The 15,945-nt window shown below is 40.7% G+C and overlaps 3 protein-coding genes across 4 annotated transcripts; 2 read left to right on the forward strand and 1 right to left on the reverse strand.

Moving 5' to 3' along the window:
- The first annotated feature begins 44 nt into the window (after positions 1-44).
- On the forward strand, positions 45-2,157 carry ufc1 (ubiquitin-fold modifier conjugating enzyme 1). Its single transcript, XM_058382940.1, has 6 exons — positions 45-202; positions 471-538; positions 1,304-1,367; positions 1,471-1,547; positions 1,649-1,739; positions 1,818-2,157. Exons 1-6 carry the CDS (start codon positions 80-82, stop codon positions 1,896-1,898), a joined length of 504 nt encoding a protein of 167 aa, XP_058238923.1. The 5' UTR covers positions 45-79; the 3' UTR covers positions 1,899-2,157.
- Positions 2,158-3,085: 928 nt separating this feature from the next.
- gig2p (grass carp reovirus (GCRV)-induced gene 2p) lies at positions 3,086-7,672 on the reverse strand. 2 transcript variants are annotated; one of them, XM_058382936.1, is made up of 2 exons: positions 7,568-7,672; positions 3,086-5,468 (listed from the first exon to the last, which is right to left on the reverse strand). In XM_058382936.1, the coding sequence occupies exon 2, from the start codon at positions 5,442-5,444 to the stop codon at positions 4,788-4,790; it is 657 nt and encodes a 218-aa protein (XP_058238919.1). In that variant the 5' UTR covers positions 5,445-5,468; positions 7,568-7,672; the 3' UTR covers positions 3,086-4,787. The 2 variants fall into 2 exon arrangements, with proteins under 2 accessions (XP_058238919.1, XP_058238920.1); XM_058382937.1 differs by having other exon boundaries at positions 7,555-7,622.
- Positions 7,673-8,037: 365 nt separating this feature from the next.
- On the forward strand, positions 8,038-13,951 carry fdxacb1 (ferredoxin-fold anticodon binding domain containing 1). Its single transcript, XM_058382926.1, has 6 exons — positions 8,038-8,134; positions 8,730-8,992; positions 11,170-11,326; positions 11,515-11,718; positions 12,076-12,234; positions 12,606-13,951. The coding sequence occupies exons 2-6, from the start codon at positions 8,830-8,832 to the stop codon at positions 13,633-13,635; spliced, it is 1,713 nt and encodes a 570-aa protein (XP_058238909.1). The 5' UTR covers positions 8,038-8,134; positions 8,730-8,829; the 3' UTR covers positions 13,636-13,951.
- The last annotated feature ends 1,994 nt before the right edge of the window (positions 13,952-15,945 follow it).

The raw sequence follows: 15,945 nt of genomic DNA on the forward strand, positions 1-15,945 counted from the left end.
AGACATTATTACCAAAATACTTTGCCGTCGGAAGCTAGGCTAGTCCTGTACTTCCGGTTTCTCGTACATTAGTATCAACATGGCAGATGAAGCCACTAGGAAAATAGTTTCTCAAATACCGCTTTTAAAAACCAATTCCGGCCCGAGAGACAAAGAGCTGTGGGTGCAGAGACTGCGAGAGGAATATCTGTCTCTAATTAAAGTAAGACAGACATGTTGATTTTGAGATATTTGCCGTATTAAGCTCTGAATTCTAGCTTGTCACTACATACGTGTCATTTCTTTACAGGCTGAATCCCAAACTGCTCTTAAAAGGATTTCTAGTTCACTACAAAGTGCATAGAGAGTGCTGTGTTATACCCTGTATAGTGCTCTTTTATAGTGATCAGTGCATGTACTCGGCTGTCATTTATAACTGTGCCATGTTGTCTATTTTATGTTCAACCTCGTTGTATCTTTTTATGTTGTAGTATGTCGAAAACAACAAAGCAGCTGATAACGACTGGTTCCGTCTAGAATCCAATAAAGAGGGTACAAGGTAAGATTAGAATCGTTTCTTGTTTGTGGGGGGCGGGGTAACGAATGCACGCTTAAAGAGATCGTGACGTCACATGATGCTATAGATTGACTGCTTGCGCATTGTGACGTCATGATTGTGTCAGGCTCGCTCTGCTTTGTTCTGAACAGAATAGTGTTATATTACAATAGGAAACAAATAGTGTAGAACGAAGTCAACCAATAGAGTTGGATCAGAGTAACACAATAACATACACCGATCAGGCATAACATTATGACCGTCTGCCTAATATTGTTGTGGTCCCCCTTTGACCCATCATGCGCTGTGTATTCTGACACCTTTCTATCAGAACCAGCATTAACTTCTTCAGCAATTTGAGCAACAGTAGCTCGTCTGTTGGATCGGATCACACGAGTCAGCATTCGCTTCACATGTGCATCAGTGAGCCTTGGCAGCACATCACCCTGTCGCCGGTTCACCACTGTTCCTTCCTTGGACCATTTTTGATAGATACTGACCATTGCAGACCGGGAACACCCCACAAGAGCTGCAGTTTTGGAGATGCTCTGATCCAGTGGTCTAGCCATCACAATTTGGCCCTTCGTCAAACTCGCTCAAATCCTTACGCATGCCCATTTTTCCTGCTTCTAACACATCAACTTTGAGGACAGAATGTTCACTTGCTGCCTAATATATCCCACCCACTAACAGGTGCCATGATGAGGAGATAATCATCACCTGTCAGTGCAATTAAATGTGTCTAAAAGAAACTCTCTTCTTCGACAGGTGGTTTGGAAAATGCTGGTACATCCACGAGCTTCTTAAGTATGAATTTGACATGGAATTTGACGTAAGTACGTCGAACCTAAAGTCAGTGACTCATATCGATTCATTTATTCTGTAAAAATTAGTTTTGGGTGTTGATGCTTTCTTAAATCCGACTCTGATTTAAGATTCCGGTTACGTATCCGGCGACGGCGCCTGAAGTGGCGATCCCTGAACTAGATGGCAAGACGGCCAAGATGTACAGGTTAGGAGAGTTTTTTTCCCTCAGAGTTAGTTTTGCTTTTTAAACTGCATCTTCTCTAAAGTGGTTCGGTGAATTACATTTTATTTCATTTTTTTTTCAAGGGGGGGTAAGATCTGCTTGACGGATCACTTCAAACCCCTTTGGGCGAGGAACGTGCCGAAATTCGGCCTGGCTCATCTGATGGCTCTGGGAGTAAGTGTCACCTCTTTATCCATTGGAATCTATCTGTTGGAATATTTCACATAGTTAATGTTGTTTTGCTCTCCTCAGCTCGGACCTTGGCTCGCCGTGGAGATCCCAGACCTTATTTCTAAGGGAATAATCCAGCACAAAGAACAGCAGGGCAGCTGAAACGTTTGAAATGAGGGAGAAATCAACAACCTGTCTTAACATCCTAACCTGATCTCACACACATTTTACAGTGTGAATGAAAATCCACACACATATTGTAAATTAAAAAACAAAACAAAACAACTATCTACCCGAATTCGGGACCAGTCTAGTTGATGGACTTCTTGTAAATGTACATGTTTAAAAAAATGTCTGTTTCCTTTGTGTCTTCAACCCTGAACGACTGACACCGAATTAAACCACCGGCATTATAACAGTCTTTTTATGAATTTTCCTACATCCTTAATTATCCCTCATACCAAGGGTGACGCAGTAATGGTTTCTGTTGTGTTGAGTTCCACTCAGATAATCACTCTTTACATTGGTGTTGAGCAGAAAAGCATGTCGGAACATTGAGGTGAATGAGCTACAACAGCAGGTTTCTGCTCCTGTCAACAACAAAGAGGAATCTGAGCCTAAAACTTGGAATAAAACCTGATGTCTGAGATGCTTTTTTGTAAAAGATGTCCAGGCAGGTCAGTCCAGTTTGACTCACTGGATGTTTTTTAAGTCTTTTTTGGCACCATTCTGTGAAAAATCCAAAGAGATCAGCGGTTTCTGAAATATTCAAACCAGTAAGAAAAGACAGATCACTTTTTTCCCCAACATGTTTTAAAATTTATTTCCTGAAAATCAGGGGATAAAATCCATCACATTTAACAATCAGAAAATCACTGATCACTAGGAGCACAGCTTTGAAAAAAAGATTGTCGATATAAGATTATTGGATTATCACTAATTCATGGCAAGTTCATAGAAGTCGTTGTAAACTTACCCCAGAGACACCCAGAACAAGTAAACAAGATTGCATAGAGATCAGCGTGGGTTCTCAGGGCTAATGTGCAATAGAGGTTGGGCAGCTTAATAAACCTGAGTTGTGTCTTCGCCTGTAGACACAAATATTGCATAGTGGAAGTTTCATTCTTGTTATAAAAAAAATAATTGTATGTAAATGCGACGCTGAGATCATAATGTGACGAATCACAAATCCATTATTGATTTACGAAAGTGATTCTAATGTAAATTTGACTGCTTAGGAGCCTTGTTTATATCTTTGGAAGTAATATAATGCCAGATTTGGGGTAGTTATGCCATCTGAAACACATGAGTATGGAAGGATGGTGAGTGAAAGAAATGTGGTTCATATGTTTGTCTTGCACCTCCAGGGTTGTGAGTTCGATTCCCGTCTCTGCCCTCTGTGTGTAGAGTTTCCACATTCTTCCTGTGCTTTGGGAGGGTTTCCTCCGGGTTTTCTAAATTGTAATTGTGCAGACATCGCAACCTTTCTCCAGTAAACCAAAAGAGTCTACTCATAGTAATGAAACGATCCAAACGACACTATATTAGAAAAGAGCTTGAGTGGGCAGAGCTGAAAGTCCTGAAACACATATGAATCAGATGCAAGTCGAGTGGGCAGAGCTGAAAGTCCTGAAACATGTATGAATCGGATGCAAGTCGAGTAACGGATTTACGGCAGTGACTACAGATTTGCGATTCATACATCAGACATTTCACATACGCATTCACATCCAATGATTTCTAACAGGAAATGAACTCCAGAGTGGAACAACCCAATGGCAGAACCCAAAAGAGCATAGCACCATATCCATTTCTTCATATTGAGAAAAAATAAATGATTGGAAGTTTTTCAAATGCCTAATTAAAAGGAAAAAGCTAGAATTAAATGGAAAGCCTACAAAAAGCGCCCCATGTTCCCACAGGTGTCTTTGGTTTATTAAGTTTCCTTCAGATTAGCAAATGTTTGGCAACAGAAAAAGGGAAGCTTAGCTATCTGTTTCAGTATCTCCCAATATCGTGACACAATATTATGTATAGTCGAAAAACTATTATATTTGAAAACAGTAGCAGAAGACATTTCCCTGGTTTTTGCAGTGCATTGTGGAATTTTTTATTTTTTTTATGAAGCAAACGTTCTGGAGCACTGACCCTTGTGATGATCCTCAAAATGGCTGACTACCTGATCAGTGGAGAGCTGATAGTCTGGTTTTAGGCTTGGTTTGTCTACAGACAACTGTATGTACGAAGTAAAATTAATTCTAGTAGTAATTAGATTTGTATTCCTACTACTTATTATACGACTCATTCTGAAGGTAGAAAGTGGAAGTCTTATCAACACTGCTGTTCCAAGTTTACAGGTTGATACGGATACAGTAATGGAGATTTACAAATAGAAATCCATGAATTCCTTCCACAAAATATATCTTGTCTTAACCCTTTCTTTTGCAATTAAGCCTGCTCAGAGAGGTCATTATAGATTCAGCAAATTTCAAGTAATGTTGCATACTCTACGTTACAGATGCAGTAAGTAATGATTTGATTTCAAAGAAACATCTGGAACATTTCATTATTATTTATCTAGCCTGATCTGTAACCTGGTGTTTTATTATTGAGGTTATTAGAGAGGTTAATACACATAAGAGCGGATTTGCTGACTTAAAGATGCTCCTTTACCATCTGGCCAACTTACCATTGTCTTCTGCAATTCACCTGCCACTGTATGTAGTTTGCATGAGTACAAAAATTCTGGCTAAAATTACGCTTCCCTTATTTGTTAGTTACATTAGCCTCTTACGAGTGGAAAATTTAAGGCACCTTTGGGGTCAGGGAAAAGTTGTTCAATTGGCATTTTGGAGAGAGTGTTACTTTAATAATCACTGAATGCTTGGCGATGGGCTAGTGGATATCGGTCAGTGTTCCTGGGATTGGCTTCAGATCTACTGAGACCCTGACCAGGATACAGTGCTTACTGAAGATGAATGAATGAATGAATCATGATATCAGAATGTCTCCCTTTCACTGTATACCAACATTTTGTTCTCAGGAAACTTCTTAGCCCCACTGACTGCACTTGTGTTTGGTCATCAGTGTGCAGATGGTCTCCCCACAGCCCCAGCAGGGCTGAACAGTATGCCCTGGAACTATTTTCCACTTGCACAGCTGGCACACATTAGGGTTGGCGGCGGCGGCGGCAGCGGCAGCTTGCGCAGATTTCTGGGTGATTAACTGCTTGAGTTCATTCAAAATGGTACTGTTAGGTGCTAACACGATATCAATCACTTCGATGCGTTTGGGGTCCCACACGCAGTCTTCCTCCAGGCCACTGGGAACAGCCTTCATACCGCATTTGGGTGGCACCCAGGCCGTGTCGTAGCCATTGGCGTGCCAGGTCTTCTGCATAGGGTGGTTGTCCTTGTCGATTTTCTTGACTTTTCCACAGTCGACATTCAGCTTCAGGACCACACGGTCGGTGAAGGTCGAATTCAAAGGGTAGCGCTCGGCTTTCTTCTGGTTGCGGCTCACGTAAACGCCAGGCCCCAACATTCCATCCGGGGACTGACTGAAACCATTTTGGACGATATTGCGTGCTGCTTGGACCTTGGTGCCATGGTACATGATGTAATGATTGCCAGATTTAGGCGCTTGTTCTGCTCTGAGGTGGCGGTCCTCATCATAGGCCACTTCCCAACCACAGAAAGTGATGGACATCTTTTTTGTCCCTCCTTATATTCTCTGTACCAAAAGAAATAAGAGTACACTGCAATAAGCTTATTACATTCATGTAAAGTTATAGAAAGTCTATTAAAAAAATTCTAATTTGCAAAGTATGCCAGGTACCATAAAATGCTTGTGGTGAGGGTAAAGTAAGCTGCTGTTCAATGTACATAAGTCCTGCCAAACTGCGAATGTAAACAAGTTATATGCAGTGGTGTAGTGCAGGGTATACGCAGGTGTACAGTGTATACCCACTTCTTTATCAGTCGCCTTTGTGTATACCCACTTCTAAATCCCCCCTGATGCTCATCATTCAGTTGTGTCCTGCATTAGCGAAAATCATGAAAGATCATCACATGAGTAGCTGGCCCAATTAAACTGTGAATAAATGCAAATATTCCCTAAAAACACCCAGTAAAGACAGTGATGCGTTCAGGACCAAGGCGCCGGCTTCCCTTCAAATATGATAGCAACGGCCCCGCCCCCAACAATCTGACAATGCCCACCGGCATGGTACTGTCAATCATTACCTGATTCGCTGCCTGTCATTTTAGCAATGTTCAACACTATTTCAATTAATGAATACTGTTTATATATGCAAATGATTTAGCTATTTTTATATCTTGTTTATATATGCAAATTATTTATATTTGTTTATATACTGATTATATATGCAAATTATTTGCACTGCGAAAATGCACTTCTGGTTAAATGCTAACTGTATTTCATTGCCTTGTTCCCACATGTGCAGTGACAAAGTTGAATCTATTCTAATCTAATCTAATCTAATCTAATCTAATCTAATCTAATCTAATCTAATCTAATCTAATCTAATCTAATCTAATCTAATCTAATCTAATAAGAAAGATGAACTGAACTACTCAAACAAAAATTTGTTTTCAGAATTACAAACGACCTCGCAATGCTACATCGGTGCTGTAGCTCAGTTAACGATAGCGATGTAGACAGCAGCACAGCTAATGTCAGCCAAGCGCCCGCGCCCGGCTCCTCCCCCACCCTGAGAGAATGTGCCGACAGTGACAGAGACAGTGGTGTAGTGCAGGGTATACGCAGGTATACGGCGTATACCCACTTCTCCAGGGACCACTACACCACTGGTTATATGGTAAGTGCTAAATGGTTGACCTCGTGGGAGAAAGTTGAACCCTACAGTGTTTTCCTGTCAGTAAACGGTTCCAACCCTTTAAGGAAGCGAAGAATCCACCTTGTGCAACTTGCATATCAATCTTTATAATTAACATGTAATTTATTAGTGTCTAAGATTTATCCAGACAAACATGCACAGCCTGAACCATTTATCTTAAACAGGATTGCATGGCATCTGGAGCCTGTCACTCATACACCCATTCACACACTATAGACAACCTAAAGATGCCAACAACACATGTCTTTAGATCGGGGGAGGAAACCAGAGTACCCAGAGGAAACCGGAGTAGATTAGCCTCTCCTTCATCGCTGGCTCTTTCTCGGATTCTGTCATACTCTGTGTGTTCCAGTCCACCATCTTTGAGACTCCATGGACTCCATGTTTTATACTTAAAGCTGTCCAGTTCACCCGGGACACAATCCAGGTGTAATACCAGGTGTAATCAGGGCTTGGGGCACAGCTGTGTTGTATAACTGCGGTCAGTAAATAATGTGTCACTTGAATGTGTCCACTACTTCTACAAAGGTTCCTATCATTCATAAAAATGTGAACGTCACGAGAAACTCTTGCGTTTTGTTTTTTATGGCGCTAACAGCGAAACGTGCTAACAACGCCCCCAGTGACGTCGGAGGGGGCGGGCATTTGCTATAAAGACTTACAGGAATAACGAAAATACAAAGACAGCCAATAAATAAAAATAAAAATAGCATCCGAGGTACTAATCAGATGATACGTTTTTCAGAAATAAACACATTTAATCTGTTTCAGGGTGGATTTCCGATTTCGTTACTGAATAAAACCTCGCAGTAGACTTCGGTTTAAGAGTGTAGATGAGAATAAACCAGTTTCAGACCCGTGTTTTAAAACGAATTTGAACTGAATGATACAAAAATTATAACAACAAAAATACAGAAATGTGTAAAGAAATAAACCTACAATAAACACTGACCTGCTCTCGTGCTCCTTCCGTCCTTCTCAGCAGCTGATAGTGACAATACTCCTGGAAACTTTCGTTTTCGTTTCAGCTCAGAAGAGTCCTTTTCTTTTCCTGTAACTGAAAACGACACTCCTCTATATCCACTTTATTACTCTTTACCCATCCCAAGTCTTTCATTTAATCTCGGAAGCTGTCCAAAACCAAACCTTATTAACTATATGCTCTGAAATTCTTGTAAATGAGTTTATTGAGCAATATATAATAGGGAATAAAGAACCATTTCGGACGCAACTCTGTCCACGAGTCATTTTAGTTATCATAAAACTAAATGAAAAGATTTGTCTTGAGATAAAACATTAACACTGAAACCTTGTTAAAATGATACGTATATTTTTTTTAGGTACATTTTCATCATGAATGAGCGACCTTTTAGTGGTTTCCACCCGGACTTATTTTATTGTTGCTCTTCGATAGAAATGTTTAGTCTAAAATAGTGAGCTAATGCACCTGGTTTTTTTTAAATAGTAAACAAATGCTGCCATTTTCAGTCTTCTGCATACTTAATGGTAACAGTTTCAGGTAAACATCCATTTCATTTTGGTGAATATTATTTTATTTTGTCTCATTTGGAATCGTTAGGAGGAAAACCGTAGCGTTACGTCTCTCTCTCTCTCTCTCTCTCTCTCTCTCTCTCTCTCTCTCACACACACACACACACACACACACACACACACACGTTTTCCACTTGTCATCCTGTCATCTTAAAAGTTGAAAAAAAAGTAAGAAAGTAAAATCAGCAATGACGTGTACACCTAGCGCAGGCTATGGTTTCCACCCGGACTCGTTTCTATGTTACTTTTTAAACGGATTTGCCAAATTTAGTAACCTAACTTGATGTCTTTAAATAAATATCCTATTTTTTTCAGTCCTCAGACGACCTGTAAATATTTGCTGCACATTATTTTATGCATTTATTTGACTTTAGCCTCATTTATGTAAAAGGGGAAGGCAATCTGTGATGGCCTTGAGGTAACTAGGTAACGAGAGTGCGTGTAGCGAATTTGCATCTCTCTCTCTCTCTCTCTCCCCCTCTCTCCCACCGTCGGCTTACCACACAAAGCCGTAAAAGCTAGTAGCTGCCCCCTTTTTTTAACCTGATTTTATCCCTCATCAGGTATTATTCTAGAGTAAAATAATAAACCGGAAGTCAGGATGCTCGGGAAGCCATTATCTGCTCCAGTGAAGTGCTCTGTGAGAGAAGTGGACTGGTGAAGATGTCTGAAGTGCTGTTGGTTGGAGAAGGGAACTTCTCCTTCTCGGTGGCTGTGTGTGAGTCGGGTGATGTCGAGAGCATCACCGCCTCCTGCTTACAACCCGAGCAGCAAGCCCTGGCTCAGGAGCACGCAGCCCACAATATCCAGCGGCTCCGGGACCGAGGTGAGACCATCAGCATCGCCGTGTAGTAGTTTAGATAAAGTATAGATTTCTATACCAAACGGGATAGTGCGCAAGCAACGCGCGTTGCCATGGCGACGATATATGCGGCAGTCTCGCGCATTATGTTTTCAGACCCTATCTTATAAAATGTGGTCATGTTTTCCCTTTTGTGTGTGTGTGTGTGTTTTTTTTTTTCTTCCATGCCGTCTTTAATGGACTTTTAAAATATTAAGTAACAGCTTAAATGTACAACAGTCAAAATGGGTCATTTCTTACTATCATATTGTCTCAGAATAAATGTAATACATGACTGAAGACCGTTATTTGGACCGGATTATTGTCGGTAATTTTACAGACACGCCCCCTGTCATACTTAATAATCATTAGGAGGAGAAATAACATGTTTATAGAGTTGTAACTTGGCATTCAAATGGTTAAAAATGCCCGAGTGAGATTGAAAGTAATGTCATTACTAATTGTAACCCCAGCTGAAGTTCCGGGGGCGGGGTTTTTGCGTACATGGATGGAAATGGGGGCGTGTTCTTTGAGTAGAAAATATTAAAATGTTACTCAAGGCCACTAATTTAACCAGTAAGACACCATACTAATCACAAACCATAGGAATGCACCTTTAAAAGTTAGGGGGAATCAAAATTTGAATTATTTCTGCCCCGCCTATATTAACAAAGCTCCACCTCCATGATTTGCGGTAGACCATGCAAGCTACAAGGATGTTCGTTAACTTAACAAAAGATAATGACTAAATCCATTGTTGTTATTATGGTTGTTGTTAATTTAAGTCATGTTCTACATACACTATATTGGCAAATGTTTTGGGACTCTCCTCCAAATCATTGAATTCAGGTGTTGTTTTTCAGGGGTTGGACTCGGCCCCTTAGTTCCAGTGAAAGGAACTCTTAATGCTTCATCTTCATACCAAGACATTTTGGATAATTTCATGCTCCCAACTTTGTGGGAACAGTTTGGGGATGACCCCTTCCTGTTCCAACATGACTGCACACCAGTGCACAAAGCAAGGTCCATAAAGACATGGATGAGCGAGTTTGGTGTGGAGGAACTTGACTGGCCTGCATGTCACAGAACACCTTTGGGATGAATTAGAATGGAGACTGCGAATCAGTCCTTCTTGTCCAGCATTAGTGCCTGACCTCACAAATGTGCTTCTAGAGGAATGGTCAAAAATTCCCATAAACACACTCCAAAACCTTGTGGAAAGCCTTCCCAGAAAAGTTGAAGCTGTTATAGCTGCAAAGGGCGGGACAACTCCATATTACATTCATGTGCATGTAAAGGCAGACGTCCCAAAACTTTTGCCAGTATAGTGTAACTCCAGTTGAGGCACAATAAATTTCAAGGACAGGGTTTTGTGTAGATGTGTGGAAATGGGGGCATGTTCTTTGAGTAAAAATATTCAAACGTTACTAAAGGCCACCAATTTAACCGTAAGACACCAATTTTTCACAAACCATACTAGTGCACCTTTAAAAGTTAGGTGGAATCAACATTTGAATGATATCCGCCCCTCACATATTAACAAAGCCCAGCCTCCAGGATTTATAGTACACCATTAAGCGTTTACAAAATGATTGATACATCCAACAGAAACAAGCGTTAAGGACCCGATGTTCATTATCCGAACAAAAGGTTCTGACTGAACCCGTTGTTGTCATTATGGTTGTTGTTATTTTAAGTCATGTTCTACATATTTTACAGGTTGTTTGTACTAGTAAGGAATTAAAAAAAGACAACGATTGCACCTTCAGTCATTTACATTGCATCATTTTTTTGTTTATAAGTTTATGTATGTCATTTTTTTTTTTTTACAAATGTTCCAATCTATCATAATCCATCGTATATAAAATATGTCATACCCACAGCCCCAATCTCTTTAATTAGATCGTAATATGTAAGGAGTAAAATGATTTGTGACACACTTTTGTAGGAAAATAGTATGCACTTGTGTAGGTTTTTATTACAATGCCTGTCATTTTTTCCCCCCTCTTATGAAGGTTGATAAGCTGAAGGATTTGCATGCTCGTGTGTTTCCTGGAGTTGGTTGCTATGAAACAGCCTCAATGCATATTATCAGTAATCCTCATAAACTCTGATTAGTGCATACTGATTATTGAGGTGTGTGTTTTGTGTGTGGTGTTTAGGTTGTAGGGTGCTTTTTGAGGTGGACTGCACGCGCCTAAATGAGCACGATGCCATCCGGTGCCGTGTTTACGACCGCATCATTTTCAATTTTCCTCACTGTGGCCGGAAAAGCGGCGTCAAAAAGAATCGCACTCTCTTGGCCAAATTCTTTTTAAGGTCAGACCTGTTTTTTTGGTTTTTTGGGTTTTTTAAAAAAAAAAAAAAGTACCATCATGGCTTTGTATGCGTGTTATGCAAGCCTGCGAAGGGTTACACAACCGTTAAGAATATTTAACACACTCGCCTGTGAACTCTCGAGCACACACAGTGATTTTTTTTTTGTGTTTCCTTTTTCCACCCCCTAGCTGCGCTAAAGTGCTCAAGGCCGACGGTGAAGTGCATGTGGCTTTATGCAACGGCCAAGGAGGCACTCCATGTGACAACCCGATGAGAGAATGGCACAACAGTTGGCAGGCGGTCGCCATGGCAGCCGAGGCCGGCCTCATTCTCAGCGAGATCCGTCCTTTTGATCGCGACAGATATCAAGGTTACAAATGCACAGGTTACAGGTAAGCGCCCTGAGACTGGAGACATACCTGTAAGCTTAACCTCAGTATCCTGTTCAAGTCATAACACGTTTCATTTAGTAATATTTCCGTGCTTGGCTCGATTTCTGTAATGGAAAATTAATTTGGATCTATCACACAGATTATAATAGAAACAAACAGCCATTCATCTCTTACATGCACTCTTACAGGTGTGTACACACACCTGCCATCAGGAGCATCCCCAAGCATATATTTCATTATCAAAGGATTAAAAAAAAAAAATGGAAGGCTTCCAAACGCTCATATTTCAGTGTGACACTGAACAACTTGGTGCCTTAAATATGAGGCTCCTTACATGCTACTTAATTTCCTCTGTAGGAGTCAGGATAAAGGTTTTCATGTGGAAGGTGGGCTGAACCACATTTTTACTCAGAGCTTGCCGTTCACAATGCCCAAGAAACTGAAAATGGACGCTGCAATTGGGAAGGAGACGGTTAGCTTTGAGCTTCCTGAGGAGTTGAGCGAATACGTGAACAGGTAAATGGTCAAATCTTAAATTCTTACTACTACTACTACAGAAATATTAGTAAGGTTTTGTTCATATTTTGCTTGGTCCTGTGGTTGGGATTGTGACCAATTAAACATTCATTTAAAACCAGCCACTGCTCTGTATCAGTAATAATGTATACTTCAGATAGTTTTGTGGAACCGCTGATCAAATGAATGTTGTTTGTTTTAAAGAAAAAAGTTTGGGTCAGACAGCTAGGGGGTCATATCATAGGTAGGTATCCTGTGTAAATACTAGGAGTCTAACACAATCCATAAGCCCCATATGGGCAGGTGAGGCATAGTGATTACCTCGAATTACCTTATTAGGCATGTCAATCCTTCTTTTCTTACTATGTCAGGGATTTCCTCAGTCGACAGTCGCGCCATCCTGTGAAACTCATCCTGGAGCAGTTGCTCAGAGAGGTCAAATCTTCATGGCCTGTATGTTCAGTGAGCAGCAACTTTCCCGAGTTGCTCAGCTGCTCCCAAGACAAACTCCAGGCCTGCAGATCAAACCTGAGCTCCTCTGAAATCTACTGGATCAAGCCAATTGATAAGGACTGTGAGCCAGCGGAGGAGCAGCAGTTCTCCAGCAGTAGCTATATGCTGCGGCCGTCTTTGTTAATGCATGCAGAGGAAATTATGCAGCGTGAGGATTTTAGCCCCGGAACCATCTATGCGCTTAGTGGGTTGGTTTTCCAAAGAGTTCCCATCTCTCCAAACCGCTCCCCTGTTTACCATCAGCTTCTCCTCATCGCAGTTTTACCTTCTGAACCCCAACCTGTCCAGAGTCTCCAAAACAACCTGGAGGCTCTTCTTTCTCATCATGAAGTCTCATTTGAGAAGGAGGAGCTAGGTGAGGAGCACAGAGTGTGCTTCAGTTCTCGGGAACTCAGCAATTTTGGGCAAATAACTTGTGTCCCTCTTCCTCGATCTAAACCCCCACACTACAAAAGTTCTGTTTTGACCTTGCTGCTAAATTTGGACCACCTTGTAACCCTGACCTTCTCGATCCCTGACTGGCGCCTGCTGTGGACCTTGGACCCACGTTTCCTGGCGAGTTTTGAACCTGGTATCCAGGTGCCTGCGGCGTTTCAGCCATTCTCGCTCTACCCCCCACGTTATACCCATGACGTGAGTTTCTGGATGGAACCAGACACATTTGACGAACTTGACTTTCACGAGGCAGTCCGCGTAGCCACGTGTGGAGCTGTAAAGGACATACAGCTAGTAGACAGGTTCCGTCACCCCCACATGGGACACGCTAGTCTGTGCTACCGGTTGTCATACCAGTCGCCGGATCGCGCCCTGTCCCGCACCCGAGTGCTGGACCTGCAAAACCAGCTGCGCACACTGCTGCCTCTACGCTTGAACATCACCCTGCGGTAAATCCAGGAATTCTTGCGAAAGCAAGAACAATACACAAGTACCTCGGCCTCAAGTAAACACCAGATGAGCCATACCAATAATGGTTACACCCTAGATTTTATTTTAGACTTGGTCCAAAATATCCAAATATCAAATCAACCCTTTTTACACAAGACACAAATAGCCTTTTGCTATAAAGTATATTACATATACTTTATACCGTATATTACATTTTACCGGTCATAGTTTCATTATAGAGATCATTTTTCCTTCTCAAGGCTATACGAACCAACAGAACATTACATCCTGTAGAATTGTCCACCTATTACTCCATTTTAAAAGGCCAGAGAAACTAAAACCTTTGGTTAATTTTCTTTGTGATTCATATATTAAGCCGGTGCTTAATATATGTTGAAATCGTTGATTAAATATTATTATAACAGTTTTCTATAGTCATGATCCAGAACATATTGCATTTTATTACAGCTCAGTTCTTAGCTCAATTTCAAAGAAACAAAGCTATTCATGTTTTTATTTGTAATCCACACAAATTATACAGATGATCCAGATCTCCAGATAATGAACACCTTAGTACATGTTTTAGGGGTACGAAGGGTCTTTTTATGCTCGAGTCCACACCCAGGATGGATTCTGTGCGCCTTTATTTCACAAAACAATTCCTTCATAGCCACTGATTGTGCAAACTTGTTCTTAGTGTTGCTTTAGTTCATGCATTAAATGTTTCTTTGTAATATTGAAGATCTTTTGTCTATGTAGCAAAAATACATTCCTCAGAGTGTATGACATCAGTGTGCATCGAGCTGGTAACAATCATTGATGTTTATGCAGCAAACCTAATTTTTAAAATCTTTTTTATTGAGCCTTTCATTTTCCTCTGGTTCTAAAAAGAGCTTCATGTGTATGCTGCATGATCTTGTATGTACCAAATTTTACTGACTTGATTATTATTCATTATTTGATGATGATGATTGGATTATATTTATGGGTTTGTTTATAATGAATATATATAACACTGAATAAAAATTTTATGTCACTTTGGGGAGGTTTGTTCTTAATTTGCATTCCAGTGATGGTTTCAGAAAGGGAATGAAGGTAGAAGCTGGTTTCTGTGCTTTCAGAAATTTAGACTAAATCTTTTTTCCTCATAAATGCCAGTGTTTTTCTTTGATTGCATACGATTTACACAATTTACACTAAACTTTCCTTTGAGACCTCTTTTTTTTTCCAGAATGTGACGAGATGACAGAGCAGTGGCTCAACATCTGGATAAGTGGTGAGGTAAAAGAAAGCTATAAGGAGGGTGTTGGATGTGGTTTCAGTCCCAGCATACTACAGATCCAGCAAATACATTACAATCTGCATCTCAGCAAAAAAGGAGCCATCACAGATGAGTGAGTTTGGTGTGGAGGAACTTCAGTCCTGAGCTTAACCCAACAGAAAGTCCTGAGCTTAACCCGACAGAAAATCTTTGGGATGAATTAGAGCAGAGACTGCTAACCAGGGCTTTTTGTCCAGCATCTGTGTTTTTTTTTTTTTTGTTTGTTTGTTTTTTTGTGAAAATCCACACCAAACTCGCTCATCCATGTCTTTATGGACCTTGCTTTGTGCACTGGTGTGCAGTCATGTTGGAACAGGAAGGGGTCATCCCCAAACTGTTCCCACAAAGTTGGGAGCATGAAATTGTCCAAAATGTCTTGGTATTCTGAAGCATTAAGAGTTCCTTTTACTGGAACTAAGGGGCCGAGCCCAACCTCTGAAAAACAATAGCTGAATTCAATGGTTTGGAGGGGTGTCCCAAAACCTTTGGCAATATAGTGTATAATACGAGGCTCTACACTACTTCATGAGGCTTCATGAGACTGGAGTCTATTAATAAGTATTAAAAATTATATACCTGTAAACAGTAGGAAAGAAATTAATGTTTTCTTCTATATGATCCCAACTGATATATCCAACTTGATTTGTTTAACATTAGCTCATCTAGGTAAATAGTTCAAATCAGTGGCGTGAGTGAAACTATAAACTTCTTCCTAATCTCTATCCTGGTCATACCACCTACCAAACAAATGCTCGGAGGGTGGAAAAAGTAATTACACAACAGTTCATGCAAGTTCATACAGCTCCACAAACACACACACCATATCAGTGTCATCCAGATAATAGTCAGGAAAGTGTCCTTGTACTCTTGTTGGAGTACAAGGGAGATGATATTTGATGGAACAGAGTGGAAGGATTTGTGGTGCTATTTATTAAGAAAGTGTGTTCAGAGATTTTTCACAGTGTTAGATTAGATTTATGGTTAAACAAACT

This window comes from Hemibagrus wyckioides, linkage group LG28, assembly GCF_019097595.1.
Source record: "Hemibagrus wyckioides isolate EC202008001 linkage group LG28, SWU_Hwy_1.0, whole genome shotgun sequence".
Lineage (NCBI taxonomy): Eukaryota > Metazoa > Chordata > Actinopteri > Siluriformes > Bagridae > Hemibagrus > Hemibagrus wyckioides.